This window comes from Crocuta crocuta, unplaced genomic scaffold, assembly GCF_008692635.1.
Source record: "Crocuta crocuta isolate KB4526 unplaced genomic scaffold, BGI_CrCroc_1.0 scaffold290, whole genome shotgun sequence".
NCBI classification, from domain to species: domain Eukaryota; kingdom Metazoa; phylum Chordata; class Mammalia; order Carnivora; family Hyaenidae; genus Crocuta; species Crocuta crocuta.
Window position 1 is genome coordinate 6,928,219 of NW_027527429.1, and position 12,083 is coordinate 6,940,301.

At 38.4% G+C, this 12,083-nt stretch overlaps 1 protein-coding gene across 8 annotated transcripts in view; it reads right to left on the reverse strand.

Annotated features, from left to right (window-relative positions):
• Positions 1 to 12,083, reverse strand: part of GIGYF2 (GRB10 interacting GYF protein 2) — a 137,248-nt gene that overhangs the window by 45,566 nt on the left and 79,599 nt on the right. For 7 of the 8 annotated variants that reach the window (XM_077757844.1, XM_077757818.1, XM_077757826.1 and 4 more), the window contains 6 exons: positions 8,025 to 8,204; positions 4,470 to 4,687; positions 4,215 to 4,377; positions 3,941 to 4,129; positions 1,314 to 1,510; positions 158 to 317 (listed from right to left, as the gene is read on the reverse strand). In XM_077757844.1, coding sequence (XP_077613970.1) covers positions 158 to 317; positions 1,314 to 1,510; positions 3,941 to 4,129; positions 4,215 to 4,377; positions 4,470 to 4,687; positions 8,025 to 8,204 — 1,107 coding nt within the window. Of the gene's footprint in view, positions 1 to 157; positions 318 to 1,313; positions 1,511 to 3,940; positions 4,130 to 4,214; positions 4,378 to 4,469; positions 4,688 to 6,767; positions 6,889 to 8,024; positions 8,205 to 12,083 lie in introns of those variants that run through there. The other variant, XM_077757858.1, reaches the window with a different exon arrangement.

Genomic DNA, 12,083 nt, shown 5'->3' on the forward strand with positions numbered 1-12,083 from the left:
ATATAAAATATATATAAAATATATATAAAATATATATATAAAATATATATAAAGCTGTAAAAATTGACTTTTCCCATTATTATGCAAATTAACATTAAATAATGTGCATCTTATAAAATCTGAAGGTAATAGTTTTAAGTAGAATGGAACAAGCTACCTTGAATTTCTCCCTGAGGATCTTTGTAATACCACTTTTGCATTGCTTCGTGCATCAATGGAATTGAGACTCCCTTCGCTCTGTGCTCTTGCAGTTTTGATGCCAGTCTCTCATCATCCAGTGCACTATCTTGGAGATAAGCCACCATCTTCTCAGCTTGCTAACAGAAAAACAAAAACATGGATTGAGGAAACAAATGATCCCAAATTAATACCAGTACACATAATAAAAATGCCTACCTTTTCTGAACAACTAGATCTGTGAAAGGTATTACTGTGCAAGAAACACAGCAGGCAACCATTTAATTCTTTCAACAATGTCATGAAAATACGTACTATCCCCATTTTATAGAGGGGGAAACTAAGGCTCAGAGAGGTCAAATCTTGCCCAAAGTCTCAAAACTTTTAACCAGAGCAAACTGAAGTTAAAACACAAACTTGTAAGGATCAAAGCCCAGGCTTCTTCTAATCAACACATTAATTAAAAAGATTACTTTTTAAACTAATTAAGCATTGGTCAATTCTGAAGCGTATAAACTAAACCTGTAAAAACATGGGTGTTAATACAACAAAGGCTCAATTAATACAATTACAAAATCTTCTACAAGTTTTACTAAGACACTGCCCGCTTTCTTTCTTTCTTTCTTCAAGCATTTCCTGCCACCAAGAACCACCTCACAGCAAAGGAAAAATAGATTCTTCTGTAGAAAGCAGCCACCATTTACATTCAACAGAGATACTTAAACTGAGGGAAATCTAGAGACGTGAATAAGATGTTAATATCCTGAGAGTTTAACTATTCCCAGTTACACTCTAGGCAAAAAAATACAGAAGACACTATGCCCATCCACAGCTGCTTGTATTTGCCATTTTTGGCATTCCATTAATTTCCAAAAAGAAAAAAGAAAAGCAAACAGCTAAGGGCAACCTCAGAAGAGAAAAAATAACCTGACATAATGACTACTACATAGCAGAAACTTATAAGCATGAAATGATTTGAAAGACAATTACTCATACAAATAAATACTCGATTTACAAACAACTTTTCCAGTACATAAAATCTAATGCACAAAAGTACCATTTCCGAATACTCGTATAACGCTTTCCAATTTTTATGGTGGTTTGAGAGGAGAAAAAAAGAATTACATGATTTTTACCTGCTCCAAATGTTTGAGGCCCTCTTCATCATCTGGCTCCGTGGAAGCGCTGCCCATGCCAGGAGCACCTACGACCGGAGTTTCAACCGGCCGCAGGGCAGGCCGAGGACTGGGGGCAGGAGGGGGAAGGATGAGAAGGGGAGAGGCTGTGTCTGAAGGGATCTGTGGCAGGGGCTGCTGGACATCAGAAACCAGTTCTAGAGGAAACAAACACAGAAAAATGAAAAACCTTTAAAGCACAGAGGTTCTCATGAAGAATAACTATATCTCCGTCAAGTTGGGCCATTCGCTAAATGGGCTCAACAGAAATGTGAACGTGTCAAACACTCAAGCTACTTTTTTTTAAGTTTATTTTGAGAAAAAAAGAGGGAAAGTATGGGTGTATATGTGCACACGCACACAAGTGGGGAAGGGGCACAAAGAGAGAGAGAGAATCCCAAGCAGGCTCTGCACTGTCCCCACAGAGCCCGACACAAGCCAGGAGCCCTGAGGCCATGATGTAAGCCAGAATCCAGAGCTGGGGGACGTTTAACCGACTGACCACCCAGGCGGCCCTCACTGCAGCTACTTCTTCTGGAGTAACTCTACACAATGACAAAATGTAAGGATTCAAGGGTCCTCCTGCAGTGCCTGCCTGTGTCACCAGAGCATCTGCCCAACAGTGACATGTCTACCTCTTGAAAAGAAACAGAATCAGTCCCAGGCTATCTTTGTAACATGTCTCCCAACAGCAGACCATTAACAAAGCACTGCAAATCTTCACAAATCTTCTCAAAACTGTCATATCTCATCATCAAAACTTTGATTAAACATATCTGCGTTTCTCTGGAATAAGTACCTATTTCAAGTGATAATAAATATAATTTAATACATTAGTTTTTAGGATAATGGAGAGCACTTGAAGAGTCTACGTGTACAGTGTAAGAAGCTCTTCTCAATAAGAATATAACAGACTGCAAAACAAGTTCTGTTTTGGGTCCTGTTTCTAACCTCTCAGGATGCAGGCTCTTAAGAAAGAAAAGGGGATGGAAGTAATTAGATACAACTGCAGCTTCCCCTTTGAAACCTTGTTTGTTCAATTACAGATAGCTTCTCCACATTCCCATTCCTCTCACTCGCTCCCTTTGCCAAACTTCTTAAAAGAACAGTCTATGCACCGCCACCCCACACCTGCTACACTGTGACTTCCACTTCCACCCATCCAATACAGCCTCTGTCCCAAAGAGAAGCAGTGACTCAAAGCCCCAAACCCAATGGCTTCTCCTACCTAGTCTTCATCATCCGACCTCAGTAGCCTTAGACATTATCTACCCAATCCTAAACTAAAACCTTCTCCCTTCCTTACTTTCCCTCACTCTAGTCCACTCTTGCCTCTGAAGATTTTTCTCTAGCTACTCTTTACCTACCCTCTAAAAATAGGAATTTTGCCCTAGATGCCTGATATACATAAGTTTTATCTCCCATACAGACTATCAATCTGGAGTTTTCATCTTTAATGCACATCTATGAAGCTTTTTCAAAATACACACGTCTGGACTGCATCCTAGAATCTCCTAGAGATGTACATTCAAGAGAAAGAACCACAAGTAACTTGGGGCCACATCGTAACTGAAAAATGACTACTGCATAGTAAGCAGGTCTAAAAATGGACAAGTCGCACAGTGCCTAACAGAGATTCAAATACTTGTTGAATTCACTCTTTAAGCTTTCTTCTAGACATAAAACTATGAAGAGAAATCCTTGGTTTAAGCCCCCAAAATATTAGTCTATTGAGCAAAAAGGATAATAAACACATCTGTTTAACACTGTATTGCTAGGTGAGAAATAGTGCCAGTTGTTTAGGACACTACAGAGGATCCCTCGCGTGGCTTGGGAATGTGGGATGGGGGAGAGAACAGCACATGCTGGGGCACACTTAAGGACCAAACAGGCTGGGGAACAGAGGAAGGAGACAGAAGTGGCACTGAAACTGTACGGAGGCCGGCAAATGCAAGGTCTCACAGGCCGTGTTAATAGTGTGACTTCTTATGGAGACTCAACCCATTAACCCTTCAACATCAGGAATTACCATATCAATTTTAAGTATGTGCAAGAAGAAACATGGAAGTAAACTTTAATACTACCTACTAAAATATATGAGCAAAGTAAAACCAACACAGCAATACTAAAGGAGGAGGTCTGTTGTAAGCTTATTCACTAGCAAAGCTGGTAGGACTTCCATAGATACATCCATGTCCTCTGGCCTCTTTTGGAACAACAGCATTTAGTGTGACCTCTGGACATACATCCTGTGGCCACCACACGAAACGAAGGTCCCTGTCTGATGAGAGAATCAAATTACTGCGGAGGATCCTAAACTCTGTCTGCACGACTGATACCGAGGTGGCTATGTCATAACATTCTAGAAAGGGAAACTTCCGAGCTCCACCTTTGCTTCCCGTCTGTTTCGGTGAGTTTTGGGAAGGACACATATGTGGGAAAAGACTAAGTTTCCCAGTAAAATAATCTATTCCAATAATTCACTACTAGAAGCAGCTCTAGGAGGCATAAACAGAAACCTATCTTCTCAGTGATCACTGGCCTGAGCAGAATCCTGTTTTAGCTTATCTACTCTCACAAATACATACCATCCCCTCTGTTGGGCACTTTGGTTGGCAGGCTATTTTCCGTCTGACTCTCTTCCTCAGCTTTTTCTGTCTGCTCAGTTTGGGGTTCCTCTTTCCTTTCAAACTGTGGTGCTTCCTGAGGCTGATGGTCTGGAGGAGTACCTGGTCTCGCAGATGAGGACGACGACTGGGATGTTTCCTCACTAGCTTCTGTAACATGAAGTCATCTTAAATTAACAACTTAGGAAGCTTTTGATTTGATGAAAAGAAGGTAAAAGACAAAAAAAAGCCTTACCAGTTCCTACTCTATCTGTCTTTTCTCCCTCTTTCCTATTTGTCTTATCAGGTTCTTTGGCTTCTTCATTATGGCTGCTCTCAGAATCCGAGCACTCCCCGCCTTCCTCTACAGGCCGGAAGTCCATCTCCTGCTCTTCTGGAATCGGCTCTTTCTGTACTTTCTGTATCAAGAAAACAAAGCCAAAGGTCAAAAATACATTTGGCTTTGGTGGAAGGTCAGTGTCTATCATGACACTTAAGAGAGATTTCCCACCTTCAGAGAGAGGAATGCTCCAGAGGAGTCAAACGTGCCCATCTCTTCTTCGGCATCGTCCAGGCACCACTCGGGCAAGCTGTCCCGGTCGTCATCCATGCTTCCACTGCCAGAGCGCACCCTTCGGTAGCCCCGCTCATCATCCCGATCTCGAAAATCAAACTCAAACCTTCGCCGTCGTTCCACGTGTTCCCGCCAGCCTGCAGAGCGAGGGCCATCTGGGATGAGGAGGGTACAAACCTTAGAAAACTTTCATGACAGCATTTGAAAAAGAAAATCATGAACAGGAAATAAAGAAGAAAACTATGACTAACTGTGAAATCAAATGGATCAATCTACTAAAGAGAAAACTGGGCAAATTAAATGAAGTTCAGAGCTTATCATAGGAATGATGTCACTAAGTGACAATAGTGGTTATCTTCATTTAAGTACTGAGCCACACAATATACTCTACAGCTATGAAAGATAAATTTAAAACAAAATTACTTTTAAAGGACACTTGACTCAAAGTACACACTTTGGATAAGCTTTGGGGATCTGACCGAAACTCCAGTTAGCCATTCACATGGTACACTCCTAGCCCAGATTTCTAACGCTGGGTACTTTTCCATACTCAAGTCCATGCTTCCCATTAGCAGGTGTTACACATTTTCCTTCTTCTCATAAAAATATCATCCTTTATGGATAAAACCAATCCTCTATGTCAATTCCTAATATCAAACTCACGCTAACTTGCTACTGCCAAGATCCCAGTTGTAATTCTGATTCCCAACAAAAAGTCATGGAATTAGAGCACTGACAAACGTCAAAGATCTTATATAGCCCACTATCCTAATTTTACAGTTTAAGAAACAAAAATTCTGATAGAAATAACGTGCATAAAGGCAAAGCAGAACTAGAACTGAATTCTGCATCCACTACTGCTTTTTCCACAACAGCAGGCTCACTTTCCTTTCCCATAACTCTCACTTCTTAACTCTCCCCAGGGAGTTTTTATTTCTGTAAAATACCCCCAGGGACATTCCTAAATCCACCCTAGCATACAGTTTATTACATCTACTTTCCAAAAGAAAGACTGCATAAGAATAAAAGACATCAGTTAAGGTATTTTAAAAAAAGGAGGGGGGGGTGGCGGGGAGATCTTGTTAGTATCTGACAAACCTGAATCTAAGAGAATCTTAAAAAGAGAGGCAAGTTTTAACCTATTAAAATTTCCCTTCTTTGAATGCTTTCTCTGTGGGAGATACAGAAAAGAAATGAGTCAAAGTTAAATGTTCTTACTACGGAGGCTCAATTTGCTAAAACTAGCAATCTAAAAATCAAACTGAAAATGAGAAGGCAAACATTAACAGCCCCAAAAGAGGTAGCTACTTGTAAGTCACTCACAAAAAAGGTAAGAAAACATTATTCCCACACTCCCTTAACAACAATTACCTCCTATGAAAACTAAGGAACTTTATATCCAGTTTGCTTATATGCAAACCTAGAATCATTACTCAAAAGAAGTATTCATGATCCAATGTTGAATTCCTGAGAACTCTACTACTATCATTTCTAAACCGTCTGTTAAGTATGCACCATGATAGGGATCTATCCTTCTAGGCATCTGGCTCATGTTTTCTTCTTACTGAGTTTCTTAAGTTGAGCTTCCAGAGTGGATGCTTAGCTGTCCTTAACCTTAATAGCTGCATCTCCATCCAGTTTTGAGACCTACTTAAACTAAATACAGCAGATAAGGCACATCTATAGCTTTTTAAGACCGACCACTGCTTTTTAAGGCCTTACAACATCAGAATAAAAGTCTGCTACAATTTTTATAATATAAAAATCAGTCAAAAATCATTATATTTAAACTTTTAATCAAGTCATAAAAGAATAAGTATAATCTAAGAAATGTTAACAGTAATTTATAACAACTGACATAATCAGACTTCACTTTTAATATGCTAGGTTGAAAAAGCAGATAGTGTTCTTTTTAAAAAATGCTTATTTCCACTGATTTTTCACCCCCATATATTGTTACATACCCCAAACTGTCTTTTAAAAATATATCAATATAAAATTTGGGGAAATTGTTAAGTTAATGACAAATAAATCGGACATGGAAATCATAGATCAAGGAGAAAGATTTAAGAAAAAGACAACATGTATCCAAAATCAAAGTTGTTGGGGTTAAGAGGGTCAGTGGTAGAGTATATGCTACAATATTACTTTAACTCCCTTATTAAAGAGATTCTATTAAGAATCAACATCAGATGTTTGGGCTCACAAACACTGTTGATCTTCCAAAACATTCACCTTGTTTGTTTTTGATCAGCTGGAATTTTTCTTCTTGCTCAGCCCAGATCCTGTCCATTCTTTCACTGAATGCTTGTTGGGAACATAGTCTACAAACCCTCTTGCTCACAGGCAAGCTCAGCACAAAATGCCGTGATGTCTTGAAGAGAACTGTAACATTTGGTTGCCCAGCACTCGGACTGATAAGAACTGCCTAGATAACTGTGATGTAAACAATGCCTACTAATGACAGAAAACTCACCTATGAGGCAGCCATGAGGAGTTGGGATAAAAGCATCAAAACCCTATCCAAAGATGAACTTCACTATGTTTCTACTTATCTACACAAAGCACTCCGAATGCTTGCTATGTTTACTCAGACTGAGACTAGTGCTAATAACTTGATTTTAAGATGTAAATGCAAACAGCTTATGACTTCTTCTATGAAAAATAAGCTTCTTTAGGATATGGTTGATAGCTAAAATAATGTTACGCACATGAAATTCACAAGGCAAATATAAACTCTCTCTGCTTCAGTTCGGCATGACCCCACGATCAAACTACAGTGGCATCTGATTATCATGAGGCATGGAATCAGCACTTTGGTAGGGGATGAACTTTGACACAAAGCACCAGTGTCTTCAATTACCAGCATATCTAATGTCAGGGAAGAACAGTTTGAAGCATTCTTAAGAGTCAAACAGAAGAACTTACAAAACCACTAATCACTACTATTCTCTCTCCTTTTTCTAAAGTTAGAAGGACAAAAGAATGAACTTGTGATTACGTTTTTGACCTGGGTTTAAAGTTTATTCTTCAAATAAGCATAAATCACATTTTTAGGACAAAAAAACAATTTGAAAGAATAAATCCTTTATTATGCAGGAAAAATATCCATTTTAGTGGGAGCACATATTCCTTAGTGAGCATATAATTATACATGTGTAAGTTTTAAAGCATGCTGAAAAAGACAGATTAAGCATTACACAAAACCAAATGAAACCCATTTACATTTCTGCAGCTAAGGGTAGGTGTTTCCCATGAACACTATTTGCTGCAGAAAAATAAAGATGATTTTCATCAAATGAACAGATGTGAGGAATTTTCATGTTGAAATTTTTTTGTAGTAGTAAGACAAGAGTATGAGGACATAAAGTAATTGACGCCTTTTTTTTTTTTTTTTAAACCAGTTTACCTCTTCTACTTAATCCATAAAAATTTCCTTACTAAATACTCACTTATTTTGGTCTCTGTGCACTCACTCAACAGAATTCTTACCAGGACTGTGAGGTCGCCACCTCTCTCCATCCCTTCTTGATCCAGCTAGTCGCCAACCTCCATCTTCATCTTCTCCATTTTGTTCCTCTCTAAAAATACGCCAATTTTCACTTTCTGATCGTATAAATTCATGCTTTCTTCCCACCGATGTTGGTCCACCTTCCTCAAAATTTGGTCTCCCTGTAATGAAAATAAGTAAACATGTGCCTTGGCCACTGAGGATTCTGAAAACAGACTGGACTGCTCAAATCAAGCTTTTGTGCAAATGTGTCGTTTTCAACATTAAGGCAGTGTAAATAAAATAACTGCAGATATATGCATATATTATTAGACACACTTCTTAAAGTTTAATGTACACAGACTGGACAATTATTTTTTAAATAATACATACATTAAAAAAAAAAAAAGGGTAGGGGCGCCTGGGTGGCTCGGTCGGTTAAGCGTCTAACTTCGGCTCAGATCATGATCTCACAGTTTGTGGGTTCAAGCCCCACGTCGGGCTCTGTGCTGACAGCTAGCTCAGAGCCTGGAGCCAGTCTCTGGATTCTGTATGTCTCTCTCTCTCTGACCCTCCCCTGCTCATGCTTTCTCTCTCTCTCTCAGAAATAAATAAAACATTAAAAAAAGATTTTTTTAAAAAAGGGTATGCAATGAAAACTGAATCAACCTTCCTCAACCAATACATGCTACTTTTTTAAAAATCACATATTTTCAATTATATATTAATTTAATTAACTTCTATTGGTGATTCTTCCCCAAAAGGATATCTGTAAAATTCAACTTGTCTTTTATCCTAAAACACACTGTAAACTCAAATGTAGAGAGTATGAACTATAATTTTTCATTTACTCTAACAGCTATTACATTATAGACATACAACAAATTGCTTCAGAACAGAATTCAAAGCTAAGCTGTGTGTAACCTAATGTAAATTAAGAGTCCTTTAATGGTGAGAGAGAGCCTGGTATACCAAGTAAACGAAACTGGTATTTTCAAAGGACCAGACAAATCCAAACTGTACAAATTCTTTAGTCACCACCCCACATGTTCTAACACAATTCATAAAAACAGATCATATAAAATCTCACGTTAAATTAGCTGAAAATCCAGAACATACACTGATATCTTCCATTTATAACAATTAAAAAGTTACATATACTTCATGACAGCCTCAATTCTTTCCACTAAACCACAGTGAAAAGTGAAGAATGTCATAGTTCCATCTGAAAATGAGGGAATTCTAATGTTTTGTCATTCTCTTATATACCATTTCACATGTAGTAAGATTCAATACCCTGTCTGCCCAAAACAGTAGGTTGTTACCAAGTTATTATTCTACTGAAGGATAAAACACCTGACAATTGCGGGGAGGGGTGGGTGGTGTCTGCAAGTATTTGCTGGGCAAAATACTACCTGCTTTCTTATTATAGCAGACAGCTCCAAAAACAGCCCCCAATAAGCCCTGCCTTCTAGCTTTTGTGTAATCCCCTCACCTGAAGTGTGGGCTGCATTTATTGACTGGCTCCCAACAAAGAGAATACAGCAGAAATAAGATGTCACTGCCAATACGGAGTTACATACGACTGTGAATTCCCCCTGGGATGCTCTCCTCCAAGGCAATCCAGCTGCCATCCTTACAGGGCAAAGAACTGAGGCTTGCCAACAGCCGCAAGAGTGCGCTCAAAAATGGATCCAACCCCAGTCAAGCCTTCAGATGACTGCAGGCCTGGCTAACACCTTGATGGCAGCCTTACAGCCTCAGGAAAGACTCAGGTCAGAGCCATCCAGCTATGATGCTCCTTCCTGACCCACAGAAACTAAGATAATAAATGTCTGCTGTCACTAAGTTTTGAGGTAATTTTGTTACACAGCCATAGATAATAAAAACACTCATTTGTAAGACTTATTCTTTATAACAATCCTCAGTATTTGCTGAGAATATTGAGGCTCAAAAAGATAACGTAAGTGAACTGTCCAAAAATCACACACCACTATTTGAATAGCATAGACAGGACTCAAATGTTGATCTTCTGACACATTCAACAAATATGTCTTGCACATTAAGTGCCAAGTTGTATGAATTCAAGCACCGATATATTCCATGTTTGTCCTTGGGTTAGAAGGCCTTCCAGGTTCTCTTGCTCAGAAGAGGAGCAATCCATTTTACACAGTACCACATCTAGTGATATGACCTGATGAAAAATGAAGTTATGCTCACAAAAAAGAAACCTACAGAGATCCCTAACACATAAAAAGAGGTACAGACTTATATAGATAAATGATGGGAAATGGCTTTTAAACCATGTAATCAGTCAGTTACAAGCAATATGTGCCAGGTACCATGCAACTGATTTGGGAATACAGTAGTAATCACATGATGGATGAACTAAACACACTCACTTTCTTTCACCTACTTTTAAACTAAGCCTTTGAAAAAGTAATCAACATACCAAAGTAAGCAAAGAGCATGAATGGCAAAATGCTTAACTCATCAAAAACTGGTCACTAATTCTAACAGATGATAAACTGCAAAAATATTAAAATTAAAAATAAAAATACTAGTAATCCCTCATTCTGAGAAACAGAATTCTATCTGTAGTTAGCTTTTACATAACTTTCTATTTTTATATAGTTGTGATCAGTATACCCACTATTTTGTAATCTACTTTTCTTCTATAACAAATATTTCTCTGTGATTATACATCTTCCTAATAATACAAATAGTTATATATATACGAGGTATAACTTGCTGCTACAGCATAATCTACTACATTATTCCCCACTGGACATTTACTTTATCACCATTTTTTTCATGAACGATAGATAAAGTAAGAAATATCTGCTTTTCTGAACTAGGTCTTCTGAAAAAAAAAACTTCACAGAGTGAAATTACTAGTAAATGACAGACTTCATCCACTGATACGACTTTATCCCCCCTCAAAAAAGGGGTCAACTCACCACACTATTTTATATTATGAACACTAAAGTGCTGCTATCCTTTTAAAACCTTTACTACTTTAATAGTTAGTTATATAAATAGTATACTAATGTGGCTCAAAGATGAATTTTTCATATCAAAGACTTTTTCATGTTGTTTAAACCTTACATCCTTTATTAATTATTTGCATTTTTATTTTACATTAACAGCTTCTTTACCTTTGTAACTGTCAAGTCCTACATATACTTTTCATATTAGTACCTAAGAATAAGAAGAAGAAGAAAAAAAAAACAGGACAGAAAGGGATGTTTTTCAAGCTTAGTTGGTAGAGTGTGTGACTGTTGACCTCGGGGTTGTAAGTAAGATGAGCCCCACGTTGGGTGTAGGGATTACTCAAAAATAAAATGTTAAGAGATGCCTAGGTGGTTCAGTCAGTTTCAGCATGTGACTTCTGATTTTGGCTTGTGATGATCCCAGGATCGTTGGATCGAGCCCCGTGTCAGGCTCCTCACTGAGCCCAAAGCCTGCTTGGGATTTTCTATCCCTCTGCCCCTCCCCTGCTCTCGCGCACGCGCATTCGCTCTCGCTCGCTCGCTCTCTCTCTCTCAAGTAAAAGAAATAATAACAAAATCTTTTAAATAAGATAAAATCTTTTTTTATGTTTTTTTTTTTTTCCTGAGAGACAGAGAGAGAGAGAGAGCAAGCAGGGGAGGGTCAGAGAGAGAGGGAGATACAGAATTTGAAGGAGGCTCCAGGCTCTGAGATAGCTGTCAGCACAGAGCCCAACATGGGGCTCGAACCCATTAACATTGTGATCATGACCAGAGTGAAAGTCAGACGCTTAACCGACTAAGCCACCCAGGCACCCCAATCTTTTAAAAAATGGAGGGGGCAAAAATAGGGAAAATACAGGAAGGAAAAAATCTGGCTTTTCTACTTACTAAAAATTATCTTGTAATTTTCAACTTCATAAAGCCTCAATGCCTATGCCACTCCTTGTTCCAAAAGAGGATTTGAGACAGATATTCTGAAGTTAAAGAAGAACACAATCCTGAACAAAAAATAAAGATCTTGTAGTCCCTACACCTGATTTTAAATTTTGGCTCCAATTCTGATCTATA